General features: G+C 69.5%; 3 protein-coding genes across 8 annotated transcripts; 2 read left to right on the forward strand and 1 right to left on the reverse strand.

Moving 5' to 3' along the window:
• The first annotated feature begins 1878 nt into the window (after positions 1 to 1878).
• On the forward strand, positions 1879 to 6352 carry RARG (retinoic acid receptor gamma). 3 transcript variants are annotated; one of them, XM_086768668.1, is made up of 8 exons: positions 1879 to 2093; positions 3636 to 3784; positions 3901 to 4042; positions 4372 to 4532; positions 4611 to 4787; positions 4858 to 5062; positions 5356 to 5548; positions 5861 to 6352. In XM_086768668.1, exons 1-8 carry the CDS (start codon positions 1958 to 1960, stop codon positions 5940 to 5942), a joined length of 1245 nt encoding a protein of 414 aa, XP_086624794.1. In that variant the 5' UTR covers positions 1879 to 1957; the 3' UTR covers positions 5943 to 6352. The 3 variants fall into 3 exon arrangements, with proteins under 3 accessions (XP_086624794.1, XP_086624793.1, XP_086624796.1); XM_086768667.1 differs by having other exon boundaries at positions 5390 to 5548; XM_086768670.1 differs by lacking the exon at positions 1879 to 2093 and adding an exon at positions 2231 to 2245 and having other exon boundaries at positions 5390 to 5548.
• A 1336-nt stretch (positions 6353 to 7688) lies between these two features.
• Positions 7689 to 14229, forward strand: ITGB7 (integrin subunit beta 7). Of its 3 annotated transcripts, none has more exons than XM_086768760.1 (15): positions 7689 to 7761; positions 7851 to 7924; positions 8564 to 8750; positions 8924 to 9094; positions 9175 to 9416; positions 10137 to 10295; positions 10368 to 10463; positions 10551 to 10640; positions 10718 to 10861; positions 11198 to 11385; positions 11760 to 11872; positions 12190 to 12412; positions 12680 to 12891; positions 13365 to 13483; positions 13565 to 14225. In XM_086768760.1, the coding sequence occupies exons 1-15, from the start codon at positions 7692 to 7694 to the stop codon at positions 13673 to 13675; spliced, it is 2199 nt and encodes a 732-aa protein (XP_086624886.1). In that variant the 5' UTR covers positions 7689 to 7691; the 3' UTR covers positions 13676 to 14225. The 3 variants fall into 3 exon arrangements, with proteins under 3 accessions (XP_086624886.1, XP_086624885.1, XP_086624887.1); XM_086768759.1 differs by having other exon boundaries at positions 11667 to 11872; positions 13565 to 14223; XM_086768761.1 differs by lacking the exon at positions 13365 to 13483 and having other exon boundaries at positions 11667 to 11872; positions 13584 to 14229.
• Positions 14230 to 14698: 469 nt separating this feature from the next.
• ZNF740 (zinc finger protein 740) lies at positions 14699 to 18528 on the reverse strand. 2 transcript variants are annotated; one of them, XR_015261273.1, is made up of 9 exons: positions 18408 to 18528; positions 17290 to 17670; positions 16697 to 16828; positions 16363 to 16449; positions 16126 to 16197; positions 15857 to 15980; positions 15654 to 15772; positions 15053 to 15579; positions 14699 to 14974 (listed from the first exon to the last, which is right to left on the reverse strand). XR_015261273.1 is itself a non-coding variant. In XM_086768749.1 (8 exons), the coding sequence occupies exons 2-8, from the start codon at positions 17296 to 17298 to the stop codon at positions 15490 to 15492; spliced, it is 633 nt and encodes a 210-aa protein (XP_086624875.1). In that variant the 5' UTR covers positions 17299 to 17670; positions 18408 to 18528; the 3' UTR covers positions 14987 to 15489. The 2 variants fall into 2 exon arrangements, 1 of the variants encoding a protein (XP_086624875.1); XM_086768749.1 differs by lacking the exon at positions 14699 to 14974 and having other exon boundaries at positions 14987 to 15579.
• Between the last annotated feature and the right edge of the window lie 243 nt (positions 18529 to 18771).

The following is an 18771-nucleotide window of genomic DNA, read 5'->3' on the forward strand; positions in this document are numbered from 1 at the left end:
CACGCCATGCCATGCGGTGCGCTGCAAAGCCGTGCAAAGCCTGTGCAATAAAAGATGGCGCCGTGTGACACCGCGCCTGGCTTACATTGGGGACCCAGTGCCAGCACCCAGACGCCATCGCACGAGGCCTCACCAGGACATGGGCAAGGTACCAGCATGGGTGGGGGCGACACAGCCCAGGTGGGGGTGCGGGTGCAGCTGGGGGTGGCAGGAATGTGGCTGGGCAGGTGCTGCCAGCCTTGCATGTCCGCACACGTGGGGACACGCCAGCTGCTGCTCAGCGCAGCCACACGCTGCAGGGCACGGCAGGGGTGGGCACACATGTGTGCATGCTCACGCCCACCTGTGCACACTCAGGCATGCTTCTGCACGGTCTTACATGCTCCTACCGCACACTCACATGTGCTCACGCCCAGTCATGTGCAGTCACAGATGCTCCCCCCTCGGTGGCAGAGACCCCCCTCATCCCTGTGTCCCGTGTCCCAGGAGCCACTCTGCCTGCTCCTGCTTGGCCACGCGTATTGGCGTGACGGCCTGTGTCGCATGACAGCCTGGGAGCACTGGGGGCCTTGGCATCACACCTGCTTCAGGGCGCAGGTTGATGTCACCCGCATACTGCCAGGGCACGCCAGCAGGCCTCGCACATGTGTGTTCCAGGGGCCCTGTGGCACCTCCTGCCCAGCCTGGAGCCTTTCAGGGGCACCGCAGACGCCTGGAGTGTGCACTGCTCACGTGAGCGTGAGCATGTGCACGAGGATGCCGGCCCACGATGGCCGTGCAAGCCCGGCACCAACCCACACCCCCATGCAATGCTTGCGCAGAAACCCCCACGCTGTGCAAACTTTGCACCAACAGCCTCGTGCAACCCTTGCATGGACAGACACCCCCTCCCCCTTCCTTGTGTGTCTGCCTGCCCCCTCGCACAGCTCCCCACCGCCCGGCCCCTCTGGCCTGGCCCCGTGTGAGCGTCGTGCAAGGCCCAAGGGGACACGGATGAGGGGATGGGGGGTACATGGGGTGGCACAGGGGGTGACATGGGGGGCTGGGAGGAACTGGGGAAGTGACACAGGGCTGGGGGTGGGGGTGCAGGCACCACAGAACTCCCCCTCCCGTGTGTGTGTGACATGGGGGGTGTGTGTGTGACACGGGGGGGTGTGTGTGTGACACGGGGGGGAGTGTGTGACACTGTGTGTGTGTGTGACACGTGGGGGGTGTGTGTGAGACACCGTGTGTGTGACACCATGTGTATGTGTGAGACACCGTGTGTGTGTGTGACACTGTGTGTGTGTGAGACACGGTGTGTGTGTGACATGGGGGGGTGTGTGTGTGACACTGTGTGCATGTGTGACACGTGGGGGGTGTGTGTGAGACACCGTGTGTGTGACACCATCTGTGTATGTGACACCGTGTGTGTGACACCATCTGTGTGTGTGACACCGTGTGTGTGACACAGTGTATGTGTGACACGGGGTGTGTGTGTGACACGAGGGGGGGTGTGTGACACGAGGGGGGTGTGTGTGAGACACCATGTGTGTGAGACACCGTGTGTGTGTGAGACACAGTGTGTGTGTGACATGGGGGGGGGTGTGTGTGACACTGTGTGTGTGTGTGACACGTGGGGGGTGTGTGTGTGACACACCGTGTGTGTGACACCATGTGTATGTGTGAGACACCGTGTGTGTGTGTGACACCGTGTGTGTGTGTGACACTGTGTGTGTGTGTGACACCGCGTGTGCGCGACCTTCGGCCTGACACCACGCGTGACGCCGTGCGACCCCCTGCCGGTGCCCGTGTCCGCCGCCCACCCGCGCCCGTGCCCGCCAGGTCCCGCCCCTCGCCAGGCCCCGCCCCCGCCCCGCCCCGCGCCGGTCGCTGGGCCGTGGGGCCGGGCCGGGCCGCACCCGCCGGGGCTGGGGCCGAGGCCGGAGCGGGAGCGGGGCCGGTGCGGGCCGCCGCTATGTACGACTGCCTGGCGGGGCCGCGGCGGCTGCACGACGTGACGAACCGCGGGGCCTGCGCGCTGCGCAAGGCGGGGTGCGGGCCGCGGTGCGGGGCCCTGCCGCCCTCCGCCTGGCCGCCGCCCGCGCGCCGCGGTACGTGCGGGGGCGTGGGGCGGGGCCGCGCGTGGCGGGGCCAGGGGGCCGCGGGATGGGGGGAGGCGCGGAGGGGGGTCGGGCGGGAGAGCGGGTGTGCGGTTGCGCGGCAGTGAGTGTGACTCCGTGGGAGTGGGGGTGTGCGTGATTCGGTGCGTGGGAGGTGTGGGAGGGTGTGGGAGAGCGGGTGTGCAACTGCGTGGGAGTGACTGTCCGCGGGTGTGTGCGTGTCCGTCACTCCGTGCGTGAGCGCGTGTGCAACTGCGAGTGTGACCCCGTGGGAGTGGGCGTGCGCGTGTGGCTCCGCCAAGGCGTGTAAGTGACGCGCGTGGGGTGTGGAAACCCGGCTGTGTGAGTGCGTGGTGCGGGAGCGGGCGTCCCGCCACCTCCGCTGGGGACGGCTGTGACACAGCGGGACACCCCGGTCCCCCACTCGTGCCTCCCCCACCCATGCCTGCTCTCCCAGTTCCAGCGGCCAAACTGGTTCCAGTGCGGGGCCGCGCTCCCGCCCAGCGCCGCTGCCACTGTGGCGGTTAACCCCTGCGGGACCGCCCCACGCGGCCTGGCGTGGGGGGAGACCCCCCGCCCCCTCAAATTAGGCCTCAGGGAGGCCTGGGGGGGAACCCCACCTTGATGTTCCAAAACTGAGGGGGAGGGGGGTCCCCGCAGTGGTGTTGTCACGTGTGCGTGTCCCCCCTCCGTGGCTGTGGGTTTGTTAGAGTGGGTGCCTGGACTCGGGTCAGCAACCTCCTGCCCCCGAAAAAAGAAAAATCAGTGCTGGTGACTCCTGGTGGGGAAACTGAGGCACGGGAAGGGGGACACCAGTGCTGCTCTACCTCCTCAGTGCCTCGCACAAGGAGTGTGCGAGGTGAGCGTGCGAGGGGGTGGCGTGGGTTGTGGCACATTTCCACAGCAGAGGGGGGGTGGGGGGGCTGTTTATTTTCAGGTGGCTGTGGCGCGTGTGCGCGCACAGGCGCATGCAAGGCCAGGGCCCTGTTGGTCCCCCCACCCCCCCCGTCCAGCTGGAACCGCTTTGGGACCAGTTATAAATGGGCTGTTTGACGCCGGGCAAGGGCAGGAATTTCCTCAATTTCAGCAATTTCGGCTTTTTTTATAAAAACACACACAAACCTCAGCCGCCTGCTCAGGCTGCGGGGCAGGGTGGGGTCTGCGTCCCGCCGCACCCCCCCCCCCGCCATGGTGACGCCAATGTGTGTCCACCCCCGCGGTGGCACCTCTGCGGGGGGACTGAGACCGCCAACCCTGGGGAGGGGGAGACATGGGGGGGTGCTGGGCTGAATCCCCTCCTCCCATGCCTTGCTCCTCTCTGTCCCTTTGCCGCTCCCCGGGCCCACGCGAGCTGGGGGGGGCAGCCAGACCCCTGCACCCTGCCCAGTGCCTCAGTTTCCCCCGAGCCAGCGATGGGAGGCAGTGGCAGCTCCCAGCCTGGGGGGGGACGCTCACGCAGGTTGGGTGGGTGGGGGTCTCCGGCAGCTGCCCGACCACCCGCCCCCCCCCCCCCCCCCCCGCTTGCCCCCTCAGCCGTGGAGACCCAGAGCCATAGCTCGGAGGAGATGGTGCCTGGCTCCCCCTCGCCGCCCCCCCCGCCCCGCATCTACAAGCCCTGCTTCGTCTGCAGTGACAAGTCCTCGGGCTACCACTACGGCGTCAGCTCCTGCGAGGGCTGCAAGGTGGGGGCACTGGGCACCCCCCGGGCAGTGGGGACCCCCTGGGGCGCTGGGGTGGGGGATCTCAGTGGAGGGGACTGGAGAGCCCCCTGTCCCCCCCCGCCCCGTGTCCCCCCCAGGGCTTTTTCCGGCGCAGCATCCAGAAGAACATGGCATACCGGTGCCACCGCGACGGGAACTGCCAGATCAGCAAGGTGACGCGCAACCGCTGCCAGTTCTGCCGCCTCCAGAAGTGCCTCGAGGTCGGCATGTCCAGGGAAGGTGCGCCGGGGGGGTCCGCGGGGGCACAGCTCTGGCCCCCCACCATCGCTGATGTCCCGCCCGGTGCAGGGCTGGGCAGCCTGGGGGTGGAGGTGTCTCCCTGTGGGGGTAGGGGGGTGGGGGGAGGCAGGGCCTGTCACCCCCTAGGGTGGTGGGGGGGCCTTGGCCGGTGCCCCCTCGGGGTGGGGGGGCCTTGGCCTCCCATCCAGCCGTGATACATGAGGGACCCTCCTCGCGCCTCCTGTCCCTGCGCCCTGGTGAAAAGGGTGGTGGGGTGCCATCTGCACCCCCCAAACCCCGGCCCCCCACACTCCTCCCCCCCCCCGCAGCCGTCCGCAACGACAGGAACAAGAAGAAGAAGGAGGTGAAGGAGGCAGCGGCGGCCGAGAGCCCCGCGCTGAGCCCCGAGCTGGAGGAGCTGGTACGCAGGGTCAGCAGGGCCCACCGGGAGACCTTCCCCGCGCTCTGCCAGCTGGGCAAGTACACCACGGTGAGCGGGGGCCCGGGGGGGCACGGCGCCGCACGCTAGGCGCTGAGCCCCTGTCCCATCCCCGTCTCCGTCCCGCAGAGCCTGAGCGCCGAGCAGCGGGTGCAGCTGGACCTGGGGCTGTGGGACAAGTTCAGCGAGCTGGCCACCAAGTGCATCATCAAGATCGTCGAGTTCGCCAAGCGCCTGCCCGGCTTCACCGCGCTCAGCATCGCCGACCAGATCACCCTGCTGAAGGCCGCCTGCCTGGATATCCTGGTGAGGGGGCGTGGGGCGGGGCAGGGGGGGTCGCCGCGCCCGTCCTGACCTCCGGCCCGGCCCCCCATAGATGCTGCGGATCTGCACGCGCTACACGCCGGAGCAGGACACCATGACGTTTTCAGACGGGCTGACGCTGAACCGCACGCAGATGCACAACGCTGGCTTCGGGCCCCTCACCGACCTGGTCTTCGCCTTCGCCGGGCAGCTGCTGCCCCTCCAGATGGACGATGCTGAAACCGGGCTGCTCAGTGCCATCTGCCTCATCTGCGGAGGTGGGGGGTGTGGGGCTGCGGGGCCAGGAGGTGGTGGAGATGTGGGGACACGGGGACAGGAGGCGGTGGGGACATGGGGTTCTCCAGACCAGGAGGCAGCTGGGACATGGGTCCCTCTGGGTCAGGAGGGGGCGAAGATATGGGGACACGGGGACCTCCAGGTCGGGAGGCAGCAGGGTCGCCTGGGACCCCTGCCCCCAGACTCCAAGTTTCAGGGGCACCCGTCACTTGAGGGGACCCAGAGGCCAGACCAGGGGGTGCCACCCCCGTGCCCCTCCATTCCCCACCCCTAGACGGGGACTGGTGCAACCCCCCGTGTCCCCCCAGACCGCATGGAGCTGGAGGAGCCCCAGCGGGTGGAGCAGCTGCAGGAGCCGCTGCTGGAGGCGCTGAGGGTGTATGCGCGCCGCCGCCGCCCGCGCCAGCCCCACATGTTCCCCCGCATGCTGATGAAAATCACCGACCTGCGCGGCATCAGCGCCAAGGGTGAGGGCACGGGGGCGGGCCCCAGCACCCCTCCAAACTGGGGGGCTTTGTACGGGGGGAGGCCTGAGAGAGGATGTGGGGCTCACGGGGGAGGCTGAGAGGGGATGTGGGGCGGGGGGGCTCACGGGGGAGGCTGAGAGGGGATGTGGGGTGGGGGGGTGGGGGGCTGATGGTGGGGGGTCCGAGAGGGGATATGGGGGGGATGAGAGGGGATGTAGGGCAGGGGGGCTGATGGGGACGCTGAGAGGGGATGTGGGGCGGGGGGCCTGACAGGGGGCTGCCGGGGGGCTGTGGGCTGCCGGGGTCCCGCAGGCGCAGAGCGAGCCGTCTCGCTGAAGATGGAGATCCCAGGGCCGATGCCCCCCCTGATCCGGGAGATGCTGGAGAACCCTGACATCTTTGAGGGGGAGGAGGGGGGGGGCGCACCACCCCCCACTGCCCACCACAGCCCTCCCGGGCTCCCTGCCTCCCCATAGCCCTCCCCCCCACCGGGGCAGGACACCCACGAGTGCCTTCCAGAGCCCCCCCCCCCCCGCTCCGGCAGGGGCGAGGGAGCACCCCATGGTGCCCACCCCCCGAGTTTGGCGGGGGGCTCCAGAGACGGACAGAGCCGCGAGGGGGGAGACCCCACAGCACAGCGATTGCCTTAAGCTGGGGGGCCCAAGGGGGCGCCCCCACCGCACCCTCAGCTTCATGCCAAAACTTCCCCCCAAATGAATGCCTCACGCTCCTGGGGTGCCCCCCTCCACTGAGCAGGGGGCACCCAGACACCCAGGATTTATTATTTATTGGGTGGATCTGGGGGGGGGGAGCAGTGTACTGCTGGGGTGCAGGCAGGACTCCCCCCCCCCCCCCCATTGGGGGGGGGGCGCTTTATGTGCTGGATTATTCTCTGGGGGAGTGGGGGGGTGCTGCTTGTGGGATTTGCTTTTCGATGCTGTTGGGTTGGGAGGACCCCAAAATCCTCCCCCCACACTGACCCCTTCTCCCCCAAATCCCCAGCCCACCTCCCAACACTACAGAGACCAAAGATGGGGGGGGCACCTGGTGTCCCCATACTCCCCCTGATATTACTGGAGCGCCCCAAGCCATAGCGACCCCCGATACCGTGGGGGGCCCTGCGGGTGCCCCCCCCCAAGGGCAGCTTTATTGGAGGGGAGGGTTGCACCCCAGCTGCCCTTCAGACCAAACTGCCCTCCCCCCAAATGTCTGTTACCTCCAGCCTGGCTGGATAGGAGGCTCCCTGCCTCCTCCCCAATTTGCCTCCCCCTGTATTTTGGGGGCACACAGCTCTCGGGGGGGCCCTGTTACACTATAGGGGCAGTGCCCCCCCCGGGCCAGCACTTTGCCCCGTTATTTATTCCTTTGCGTTTACACTGGGGTCTCCCCTGGCCCCGGGGGGATACCCCCCCCCCGTCGCTGCCCCCCCCTCGTGTCCAAGATGCCCCTCCCGCGCCGGGGACCCCCCCACCATGTTTACAGCCCACCCTCCCCCCGCGGGAGTAGGGGGGGACACACGGGATTTTTTTCTATTTTTGCAAAATAAAGTGGTGGAAATTTGGAGCGGGTCCCGGTGTGGTGGGGGGGGGGCAGTCGAGGGCCCCCCGGGATGGTGGGGAGCAGCTGGGGATGGGGGGAGGTGGGGGAGTGCGTATCCGTCCCGCTTAGGGGCAGTTGGGGACCCTCCCCCCGGGGATGGGGCGGCATTTCGGGGGGGGAGACGTCCCGGAGTGATGGAGCTCCCCCCGGGGACATTGGGGACCGCCCCCTCCCCGTGGGGCGCACCGGAGGCCGCAGGTCCGCACGGCCGCCGCGAGGGGGTGCCCCGGGATCCCCTGTCTCCATCCCCCTCGGTGATGGGAGAGCCCCCTCCGGCCCCCCAAATCCGCCCGAGCCCCCCCGGTCTGCCTTGACACCCGCACCCCGAGCCCCCCCCCCCGGGGTGCCCTTTTCTGTCCGCGCCCGCCGGGTCCCTCTGCATCCCGTGCCCCCCAACCAGGGGAGGGGGAGGGGCAGAGCGCTTTCCCGCCCGCCCCGGTCCTTCCCACGGGGGGGCGGGGGTCAGGATGCGGCTGCCCCACCCGCAGGGTCCCGCCCCCCCCGGCAGGATGTGGCCCCCGCCCCCCCCAGCAGCGTCGGAGCCATGGGGCGACCGGGGGGGCTCCTGCTGCTGCCGCTGCTGCTGCTGGCGACCCCGGGGGGCGCTGGGGAAGGTGAGGGGCGGAGGGGCACCGAGGGGGTCTCGGGGGGGGGGGTGTCCTGCCCCCTCCAGAGCTCTCGGACCCTCCCCGACTGTCCCCAGTGTCCTGCGAGCTCCAGGCGTCCTGCGAGGCGTGCGTGCGCTCCCACCCGCGCTGCGCCTGGTGCGAGGAGCCGGTGAGTGGGGGCTGCCCTGAGCCCCCAGCCCTCCCACCCTGGCTCCCTTTGACTCCCATCCCGACCCCCTCGACCCGCACCCCGACCCCACCCCAACCCCCCGACCCCCCACTGACGCCCCCGGTCCCCCGCTCCGACCACCGCACCCTGATCCCCTCACCTCTCCCACCCTGACCCCCCCCCCCCCCCGCTTTGACCCCCCACCACCTTGCCCACCCCCGACACTCCCTCACGCGCACACCCCACCCTCGGGGCGTTCCCCGTCCTCGTGGGGTTTGTGGTGCCCGCAGGGGGGGGATCGCGACGTGTGTCTGGGGTCCCCCTGGGTGGGCATGGGCTGGGGACCTGGGGTGCTGGGGAGAGTCCCCATGTCCCGAGGGGGCCCCGTGGGGGCCCCAGCCCCCCGCCCCCGGCCCTGTGGTTTTGTCACCAGGAAGCAGCAAAAACCTCGGTGCCGAAAACCCGGGTGGGGAGGAGGGCCCCCCCCCCGGCGGCAGGAGCCGGCACCCGCCCGTCTCCCGTGTCCCCTCGGGGTGGGGGGCGGGGGGCGCAGGAGGGATGCGGTGGGCACGGGGGAATGTGGGCAGTGGGGTGCAGGGCTGGGTAGCGGGTGCTGACGCTGACCCCCGTCTCCCGCAGGATTTCCCGCGTGGGGGGCAGGCGGAGGGCGCGCGCTGCGCCCCACGGGAGGCCCTGGAGCGCGCGGGGTGCCCCCCCGGCGCCGTGGTGGACCCGCTCGGCAGCGTGCGCGTGCTGGAGGACGTGGGGGGGCGTGGGGCGCCCGCCCAGCTGAGACCCCGGAGCGTCCGGCTGCTGCTGCGGCCTGGTGAGGGGGGGATGGGGGGTGGAGGGGGAGAGAAACTTGGGGGGGGGGGGAGCTGGGGAGAATGAGGGGTGTGGCTGCGGGCCAAGAGCCCGTGGGGCTGGGGAGACATGGCCGAGCGCCACGGGGGGCGGGCGTGGGGCCCACTGCCGCCCCTGACCCTCTGTCCCCCCCAGGAGAGGAGCGCAGCTTCCAGGTGCGGTTCCGGCGGGCGGGGGGCGGCCCCCTGGACCTCTACTACCTGGCCGACCTCTCCTCCTCCATGCGCGACGACCTCCCGCACCTGCGGCGCCTGGGCCACGGCCTCCCTGCCGCCCTGAGCAACGCCACCTCCTCCCTGCGCATCGGTGGGGCCGCAGGCTCTGCCCACCTTCTGGGGTGCTTGGCTGCTCCCCCGTCCTCAAAACTTGCGTTTCCCCTCCCCCAGGGTTCGGCTCCTTCGTGGACAAACCGGTGCTGCCCTACGTCAGCACAGTGCCTGCCAAACTGCGCAACCCCTGCCTGGAGCGACGGGAGCCCTGTGACCCCCCGGCCGCCTTCCGCCACCTCCTCTCCCTCACCGACGACGCCGAGGAGTTCACCGAGCGCGTCGGCCGCCAACGCGTCTCCGGCAACCTGGATGCGGCCGAGGGTGGCTTTGATGCCATCATGCAGGTGGCTGTCTGCCAGGTGGGCGCGCGAGGGCGGGGCAGGCTGCGCAAGGGCGATGCGCAAGGGCGGGGCGCAAGGGCGGGGCAGGCTGTGCGAGGGCAGCAGGCAAGGGCAGGGCCCGAGGGCACAGTGTGGCACGCGAGGGTGGGACATGAGGGCAGGACGCGCAAGGACAGTGTGCAAGGGTGGGGCACGCGAAGGAAGCCGCGTGCATGTGTTCTACCACGCGGGCAAGTGGGCGGGAGCCCGCGCACCCACCAGCACGAGCACCCACACACAAGTGTTCCCACATGTGCGAGCGTGCTGGCGCACAAGAGCTTCTACAAGTGCACGCACAGATGTCACACGTGAGAGAGCGTGTCCGAGTGCTCGTGCAAGTGCATCCACGAGTGCGCCCATGTGTGGGAGCAAGTGCCCCTGGGCTTGCCAGCACGCGCGCCTGCAAACGCACCAGTGTGCAAGAGCGCGTGCAAGCACGCCTGCCTGCAAATAAGTGTGTGTACAAGAGTGTGTGCAGGCGAGAGAGCATACAAGCACATATGTATCCACGAGTGTGTGCAAGTGCACCAGCACACGCCTGTCTGCCAGCGAGGCCACACACGTGTGCAAGCGTGCGTGCCTGCAAGAGCCTGTGCAAGCACTCCTGCGCGAAAAGCCCATGTGAGCATGACTGTCCACAACGCGTGTGCCAGCGTGCCCGTGCACACGTGTGTGTGCCAGCCTGGTGTGCCCCCCCAGGAGCGCATCGGCTGGCGCCCGGCCACGCGCCTGCTGGTCTTCGCCTCGGACGACGCCTTCCACACAGCTGGGGACGGCAAACTGGGCGGCGTCGTCATCCCCAGCGACGCCCGCTGCCACCTCGACGCTGGTGGCGTCTATGCCAAAAGCCATCTCTACGTAGGTCCTGGGAGAGGCGGGAGCTGGGTGGGTTTTTTTGGGGTGGGTGTCTACTCACGTTCCCCCTTGCAGGACTACCCCTCCGTGGGCCACTTGGCCCAGGTGCTTTCGGCTGCCAACATCCAGCTCGTCTTCGCTGTCACAGCTCCCACCGTGCCCCTCTACCAGGTGAGTGGGTGCCTGGGTGGGGGTCTCGAGTGGGTGGGTGGTGGGGTGGGGGGAGTCCTGCCCTCCCTGACCTCTGTTCCCGCGCAGGAGCTGAGCCGCCTGATCCCCAAATCGGTGGTGGGGGAGCTGCGGGAGGACTCCAGCAACGTGGTGCAGCTCATTGCCGACGCCTATGATGTGAGTGGAGGGGGACACGTGTGGGTGCCCCCTCAGGTGGGGCGTGGGTGCTGACACCCGTGGGTGCCCCTCCTCAGAGCCTCTCGTCCACCGTGGAGCTGCAGCACTCGTTGCCGCTGCCCCCCGGCATCAGCCTCAGCTACGAGTCCCATTGCGGGGGCCCCCCTGGCCCCCCCCGGCCCCGTGGTGGCTTCTGTGCCGGTGTCCACGTGAACCAGGAGGTGAGGGGGACCCGGGGGGGCGGGAGAGGGGGATGTGGGCATGGTGGGGGGAGACAAGGGGCATGGGAGGGGATGTAGGAGAGAGACATGGGGTGTGGGGGGGCACAGGCACAGGTGAGGGGCAGGAGTGGGGGTCCCTCAAGGGGGACAGGGCTGGGCCGTGGGAGACCCACAGGGGTGGCAGGGCCCCAGGCCCTGACCCTGTGCCTTCTGTGTCCCCTTGTCCCGTGTCCCTGCGTGTCCGTGTGTCTGGCCCGGCGGCCTTCCCTCCATCTGTCCCCATGCTGTGGGTGTCCCCTCCACGCCATGGGTGCCCCCACGGGTGCCCCTGCGTAGGTGACCTTCACAGTGCGGGTGCGGGCGAGCGCCTGCCTGGCGTCCCCCCGGCGCATGGGGCTGCGGGTGCTGGGCTCGCGCGAGGAGCTGAGCCTGGAGCTGGGCACCCTCTGCGGCTGCTCCTGCGCCCGCCGCCAGCCCCAGGCGCCCCTCTGCCACGGCGGGGTCCTGCTCTGCGGGGTCTGCAGGTGCGCGGGCCGTGGGGCAGGTTGGGGGTCTGAGAGGGGTGGATGGGGGGGTCGGGATGGGGTGGGAGCCTGGGAGTGGTGGGTGGGATGGAGACAATGGGGTGGAATTGGGGGGTCCGTGGGGTGGGATGAGAGGCAATGGAGGAGGCTGGAGGGGGCAAGGTGGGTTGTCCATGGGTTGGGGATCCGTGGGGTAAGATGAGGGGCAGTGGAGTGGGGGGCTCCATAGGTAGGGCAGTTTGGGGCTCCTTGGAGCTGACCATGGCCGCCCCCCCACCCAGCTGCCCTGCAGGCCGTGGGGGCCGTTGGTGTGAGTGTGAGGGGGAGGCGACGGGGGGCTGCCAGCCCCCCAACAGCACCAGCCCCCCCTGCAGTGGGAGGGGCCAGTGCATCTGTGGGGCCTGCCGGTGCCCCCCCGGTCTGAGTGGGACCTTCTGCCAGTGCGACAGCAGCACCTGCGAGCACCATGCCGGGCTGCCCTGCGGAGGTGACGCGGGGGGGGGAAACGGGGGGGGGACACGGGGGATGGGGGCTGTGCCCATCCTTGGAGGAACGGGAGGGGTTCCATCCCCAGGGGTGCCATCCCTGGGCTGTTCCAGTTCCCGTTGCGTGTCCCGTGATGTCCTGTCCCCATCGCGTGTCCGCCCGCCACGGGTCCCAGCCTTGTCCCCGTCGCGTGCCCCTGTCCCCATGGGTCCCGTCCCCATCTGTGCCAACCCCCCGCGGGTCCCATCCCTGTCCCACGGGTCCCGGGTGGGGGTCGGGGCCAGCAGCAGCCTGGCGTGACGCTGGCCCGGTGACCAGGCCCGCAGCGGGGCGAGTGCGTGTGCGGGAGGTGCCGCTGCCACGAGGGCTTCGGGGGCAGCGGCTGCGGGTGCCCCCTGGGCCACGGGGGCTGCCTGAGCGGCGGCCGGGAGTGCAGCGGTCACGGGCGCTGCGTCTGCGGGAGTTGCGTCTGCCAGCCCGGCTACGTGGGACCCCTCTGTGCCCACTGCCCCTCCTGCCGCACCCCCTGCCAGCGCCTCCGGTGAGCCCCCGGCACGGGACGCTGGGGACATGGGGGCGGGGGGGGGGGATGGGGACAGGGGGGCGGGGGAGGGGATGGGGAGAGGGGGACAGAGACCCAGGTTGGGATGGCGCACGGGGTGCAGTGCGGAGGGGGCAGGGGGTGTGGGGACAGGGATGGGGCTGGGTGGGAAGGGGGGGTGTGGGGCTGGCAGGGGTGGCACGAGGGAGGGGAGGGGAGGGACGGGGGGGGCAAGGGCAGCGCCCTGACGGTGCCGGGGGTCCCCAGCGACTGCGCCGACTGCGGGGCCTTCGGGCGGGGGCCGCTGCGGGGGAACTGCAGCCGCGCCTGCGCCCGCGTCACCGCCCACGCACTGCGCGCGCCCCCCCGGGACCCCCGCGCCTGGTGCCGGGAGAGGGCCGGGGACGGCCGCGTGCTCCTCTTCCGCGTGGAGGGCGCCGGGGCCGGCGAGGTGATGCTCAGTGTCTGGGCGGATCAGGGTGAGTGCGGGGCACCGCCGTGCCCCCCGCCCAGGGTCCCTGCACCCCAAGGGATCCCCTGCCGGGAGGTGGGGGGGGGGCGGGTCCTGTACCCCATGGGACTCCAGGGTGGGGGGGGTGCTTGCATCCCTGGGACCCCCATGATCAAGGGACCCCACACTCCAAGAGCCCCATATACGCGGGAGGGGGTAGCTGCACCCACAGGTCCCTGCAGGTGGGTCCTGGGCTCCCATGGCTGCGTGGATGGGGGGGGTCCTGGGTCCCCGGGGGGGGGTCCTTGCTTCCACAGGCCCCTGTGGGTGGTTGGAGGGGTCCTGGGTCCCCCCATGGTTGGGTGGGGGGGTGGAGGTCCTCGCCCCTGGGCCCCCATGGCTGGGTAGGGGGGAGGATCCTTGCCCTTGCTGCCCCCTGGCTGGGGGGGGTGGGGGGGGGGCTCCGGGCCCCCCTGGCCCTGCGCTGAGGCTCTGTGGTAGGCGAGGCAGGGGACATAGTGGCCAGGCCGGTGGCTGCGCTGGTGGCCATGCTGGTGGCCGGGCTGGTGGCCCTGGGGCTCTGCCGCCTCTCCCTGGAGCTGCGTCACCGGAGAGAACAGGTGACACCCCCCCCCCCCAACCAGAGCCGCCACCGCGCCCCCCCCCCACCCTTGCAGGGCCCTGACTGTGCCCCCCTACAGAAAAACCCCCTCTTCACAGTGCCACCACCAACCCCGGCTCCCTGCCAGGCTGCGGGGGCCACCCTGCCGCCCCGCCACGACCCGCAAATCCAGACACTCCCCCCGTGCTGAGGCGGGGGCACCTCCCAGCTGGATCCCGACCCCCCGACCCCAAAATTAAGAAGCTGAGCTCGGGTTGGAAATAGGGAAAAACGAACAAACAAAAAAAAAAAACACCACACACAAAAAAAAAACCAAAACCCAACGAGTTTTTATTTAAATAAATCCTAAGGGCCGGGGTGGGGGCGGGAGCGATGCGGCAGGGGGTGGGGGGACACACGCTGGGAACGGCTTAGAAAAAAACTACAGTTTAAAAGTTATCCCTCCCCCCCGCCCGCTCCCCCCCCCATAGCAAAACAAGTGTATTAAAAAACCACCAACAACAGAAAAACAGCAACAAAAACAACAAAAAAAAAAAAACCAAACCCACAAAAACCCACCCCGAAAAATGAAGGCGGGGGAGGGGGTGCCGCATGCAGCTGCTGCACTTTTGCCCTCGCGGTACCGCCGGTGTCGCCCCCGCTTTCGCTCAGCCTCCCCCCGGCCTTCCCACGCCAGGGTCCGGCCCCCCCGAGCCCCCACCCCCCCCATCCCGGAGCGGCGCGGAAGGCGCGCGAGGACGGAGTTCGGCGCGGGAGGGGCTCAGCGCCTGCCGGCAGCTGCTCAAGCCAGAGCTTCTGCGGCACTGCCGGGGGGGGGGGGTCCTGAAATGGGGGGCACCAACGGAGACGCCCCCCCACCCCCGCCAGGAGGGGGACTGGGTGCAAAGCGATGGGGGGGGGAATGGCACCCAAACTCGGCCCCTTTGGCCCCACGGCACGGGAGCAGCGGCCGCAGGATGCGACTGCGCCCAGGAGCTTTGGGGGGGCGCGGAAGGGGCTGGGGGGGGGCTGCCAGAGGCCCCAGAACGGGGCTCAGGCGTCAGCAAGGGTGACTCCCCCCCAAAATGGGGCGAGGAGGTGGGGGGGTATGGGGAGCTGAGGCACTCGCGTTGCCCCTCCCTGGGGGCTGAGGCCCAGCCCGATCCCCCCCGTCAGCATCGGGGTTTTTCAGCTGCATGGGCTGCATCGGGGGGGGGGGGGGCTCTACAGCCCCTTCCAACCCAAACCATTCCATGATTCTGACAATCTGGGGGTGAAGCCCCCACCACCACCCCCCCAGCGCATCACAGTCCCGGTCCCCCCACCAGAACACGGGGTGGAGGCGAGCGAAGGCAACGGCAGATGGAAAGGAGAAGAAAACCGAAAAAAACCAACCCCAAAAAACAACGAAACCCGCGCAGAAGCAAACGGAAAAGGGAACCGCCACAGCGCTCACCACCGGGACGGCCCCCCTGCAGCCAACGGCCACTGCCACTTGTTTTTCCTCTTTCTTCTCAAAAAAAAAAAAAATCCAAACCCAGCCCCCAGCAAGGGTCGGAAACGGTTCCTCCCTGCGAGAACCTCCTACCTGAGAGCCGAGCGCCCGCGCGAGCCCGTCCGGCGGCCGAGAGGAAGCGCTGGGGGCTGAAGGGTCCTGGTTTTGCTCTGCTTTAGGCTGGCTTGGGGCTCCCCAGCCCTTCCTGAGAGGGGGAGGGCAGGATTTGGGGAAAAAAATGGGGTGGGGAGGGGCAAGGAATAAGTGGCAGGCGTACAGGCCTGCGGCTCCTGCCGATCGGCGAGGAAGGTTTGTCTGGATCGTTTTCCCAGTTATGTACAGCACCGCCGGCTGAGCGTCCGGGCGAGCGGCTGGCTTCTTCCCCGGCCCCACAGCGGGGAGCCGAACAGGGCAGGGGTGTGAAAAATCCAGGAGAAATTGAGGAGGAAGGCGGAGGTTGAGGGGGTGAGGAGGAAGGAAAAGCGACCCCCCCCGGTGCTGCTGCCGGCGTTCCCAGCGCAGGCTCGGTCCTAGAGCAGCAGCTGCGCGTCGGGGGTCTTGCTTTGGCAGCCTTGGCACATTCGTTTGTGTCGCAGGAGCCGGTCTGTCCTGGAGAAGCTCTGCGGGGCGTGGGGGCGGGATGAGCGCTGCGGATCCGGCGGACCCCTGTGGCCCCCAGCCCCCCGAGCGGTACCTGCATGCAGCGCTCGCACTGGTAGGGCTTCTCGCCGCTGTGCACGCGCTTGTGGCGCTCCAGGTGGTATTTCTGGATGAAGCGCATGTCGCAGCGGTCACACTCGAAGGGCTTCTCGCCTGCGGGAAGGAGGGGGCATGTCAGGGAGGTGCCAGGCACCCGGGGGGGGGACACCGGCGAGGGGGGCGGGCACGGCCCCGTACCGGTGTGGATGAGGATGTGTCTCTTCAAGTGGTAGCTGCTGCGGAAGGCGCCGAAGCAGTGCTCACAGATGAAGTTTTTGGGGACCCCCAGCTGGAAGGAGCCGTTCTGCTTGATCACCACCACCTGTGGGGCACAGCCCCCCGCCCCCATCAGCGCTGGGGGGGCCCAGCCCGCCCCCCCACACGTCCCCCCGCCCTGCCGGCCGCCCTGTTTGGGAAATCTTTCCTCCTCCTCCTCCTCCTCCTCCTCCTCCTTCCCGGCGGCAAACCTGGCTGCCGAGGCGGGATCCTCTCCGGGAGGAGCGGCTGGGTCCCTCGGCGCCGGCCACCCGCTTGCGGCGCTGGCACGGGGAGGGAGGGCTGGGTCAGTCGCGCCCGCTCTGGCCCCGGGACCCCCCCACCCCCGGGGGGAGTCCGTGACCCCCCACGCTGCCCCCCACTGCCGGGAGGGGCCCACGACCCCCCCCGGCGCTCCCCCGCCCGCAGGGGGGGGGCCCACGACCTGCCTTCTTAATGGATTTCTTGGGCTGACACGCCTCGGCCGCCTCCTCCTCTTTGCGGCCGCGGGATTTCTCACCGTCCTGACGGAGAGCCTTGAGGAAACGAGATTGGAAAGGAGAAAGTGAAACAAAAAGAGGGAAAGGGCAAATTGCAGGAGGAAACAGGAGAATTGCGGGAGATGAAAAGCAAATTAGAGAAAAAACCTAAAGGAGAAAAGAGTCAAACCAAAGGAACAAACAGTAGAACCAAGAGAGGAAAATGCCAAACTAGAACAGAGCATGCAACTAGAGCTGAAAGAAACCAAGGCAAAGCCCCCTGCGCCCCTGCCTCTCCCCGTACCAGCACGTCGGGGCTGCTCCCCCGCTCCCTGCTCTCGCCTTGCTTCGAGCTCTGCTTCGGCATCATCTTCTTGCTGGCCACCGTGGGCACCAGGCAGACGCCGGAGAGGCCCTCGCAGGCCAGGAGGCTCGCCTGCCGGGAGAGCGGGGAGAGGGGCCCGGCTGCAGGCGCTGCCTGCGCGCCCCACCCCCCGCTCCCGGCCCCGCAAACAAACCAAAACCAAAGACCAAACCCTGGCGAGGGGGATGGAGACCGGACGCCTTCGACCGAGCGATAAAATGGGGTGGCGTCGGGGGGGGAGGCACGAGACCGCCCCCCACCCTGCAAACCCCCTTTTCACGAGACCCGCCGAGTACCTAACAGCTAACGGGAGAGTTTGGACGATCCCCGGAACGGCGGCCGGGAAAACTCCACCGGTTCCGGAAAGGACCCGGGACGGGGAGGGCGATGGGGTGATGGGGTGGGGGGGGCCCGCGCCGGCACCCACCGCCCTGGCGGGGAGGGAGCTGCCAGGCCGAGCGCTCTTCCCCCACGCCCCCCAATTCTCGGCTTCGGATCTTGGGGGTACGGGTGGGAAAATTGGGGCTCATTACCTGAGCCATCTTGTGTCTGTCTGTCTGTCCTCGACAAACGGATTGTAACAATTCTTTAGCCTTAATTCTCGCCCAGGAAAAGAATTTTTTTAACGGTTAGAAGGGTGGGTTCAGTTAATCATTTTTTTTTTTTTTTTGCTGGGCTCATCCAGTACCCGCCACTTTGCCGACATCTTTGCCCCGGTGCCGCGGGTGCGGTGAGGCGTTTCCTCCTCAACCCCGGGGGGCTGGCGGGGTTTGGCAGGGTGAGGGAGGACGGGCGGCTGCCCAGAACACTGCTTAGAGAGGGGACATCGCCCCCCCGCCGCCACCGCCGCCCGGGGTGGGAGCTGGCTCCCTGCGGGGAACGACGCTGCTGCCGCTGCTGCCGGGGGTCTTCGCCTGCGGGGAGGGAGGGGACAACTATGGGGTGGGGGGGCCCCCTGGGATGAGGGGGACCCCGGCGCCAAGGTGGGAGGGGTTGCCACCCCCACTGTGCCCTGGTCAGGTGCCCCACAGGGACAATTTGGGTGTGGGGGTGGCTGCGTGGTGGGGGGTGACGTTGGGTAAGGGGGGGTGGGGCGCTGACTGGGCCCGGTATGGGACGGGACGATGCCACTTGTGGGGCGGGGGCGTGGAGGGGAGGTGTCCCGGAGGGTGATGACGCTGAGGGGGGGAGGGTGGGGGGCTGGGGGAGGCTGGGTGACCCTGAGGAGGGGGAGAGGCACGCAGGGGGGTGGGGAGGATGCTCCTGGTGACGATCCCGGGGGGCGACGCTTTGCCGGGGGGGCCCGAGGGTGGGGGCGTCCCAGGGCGGGGTGACTTGAGAGGAGGGGTCTGGGGGGTGTGGGGGTGACCTGGCATCTGGGGAATCCCAGGGGGCGATCGCGAGGGCGGGGGGACACGCGGGGGGGCCGGGGGGCGACCGCGCTAGGGGAGGGGCCGCCCCTCCTGCTGGGCCCGCCCCGCCGTCGCCCTCCCCACCCCCTCCCCCTCTCCCGTCCCGGTGCCGCCCGGTGGGGGCGGGGCTGAGACGGCGGCGCGCGCGGCCGGGCCCGGTGAGGCGCGCGGGCGGCCCCCGCCGGGCCGGGCCCCCCATCCCGGGCGCTCCGCGCCGGCGGGAAGCGGCGGGTCCGTACCTGCCGCGGCCCCTCCGCGCTCCACTCCGCGCCGCCGCCGCCGCCCCGACAAGTTTACAAACAGCCGCGGCGCCGGCGCCCCCCCTTCCTCGGCCACCGCCGCCGACCCGGAACCGGAAACACCCGCCCCCCCCGGCCCGGCACTTCCGGCGGGGGGGGGAACGGGACGCTCGCGCATGCGCAACACCACGCCCCGACGCCACCCGCCACGACGCCCCCTTAGGGGCGGGCTGTTGCCACGGCAACGGGGGGGCGCGCGGCGCGGCCTGGTGCGGCGGCGGGGCTGGGCCCGGGCCTCGTTCCCCGTATCCCGCGCGTCTTTGCCCCGGGAAGGCGCTGCCCCGCCGGTACTGCCCCCCAGGGC

The sequence above is a fragment of the Chlamydotis macqueenii genome, chromosome 29, assembly GCF_036417535.1.
Source record: "Chlamydotis macqueenii isolate bChlMac1 chromosome 29, bChlMac1.mat, whole genome shotgun sequence".
NCBI classification, from domain to species: domain Eukaryota; kingdom Metazoa; phylum Chordata; class Aves; order Otidiformes; family Otididae; genus Chlamydotis; species Chlamydotis macqueenii.

Coding starts and splice junctions, on each gene's coding strand:
- ITGB7 (XM_086768759.1), top strand. CDS start 7,692: ATGGGGCGACCGGGGGGGCTCCTGCTGCTGCCGCTGCTGCTGCTGGCG. Junction 10,641..10,717: donor TCATTGCCGACGCCTATGAT/GTGAGTGGAGGG, acceptor GCCCCTCCTCAG/AGCCTCTCGTCCACCGTGGA. Junction 11,386..11,666: donor CTGCTCTGCGGGGTCTGCAG/GTGCGCGGGCCG, acceptor CCCCCCACCCAG/CTGCCCTGCAGGCCGTGGGG.
- RARG (XM_086768667.1), top strand. CDS start 1,958: ATGTACGACTGCCTGGCGGGGCCGCGGCGGCTGCACGACGTGACGAAC. Junction 4,043..4,371: donor GGTCGGCATGTCCAGGGAAG/GTGCGCCGGGGG, acceptor CCCCCCCCGCAG/CCGTCCGCAACGACAGGAAC. Junction 5,549..5,860: donor GCGCGGCATCAGCGCCAAGG/GTGAGGGCACGG, acceptor GGGGTCCCGCAG/GCGCAGAGCGAGCCGTCTCG.
- ZNF740 (XM_086768749.1), bottom strand. Junction 16,450..16,696: donor GGAGCAGCCCCGACGTGCTG/GTACGGGGAGAG, acceptor CGTTTCCTCAAG/GCTCTCCGTCAGGACGGTGA. Junction 15,773..15,856: donor ACACATCCTCATCCACACCG/GTACGGGGCCGT, acceptor TCCTTCCCGCAG/GCGAGAAGCCCTTCGAGTGT.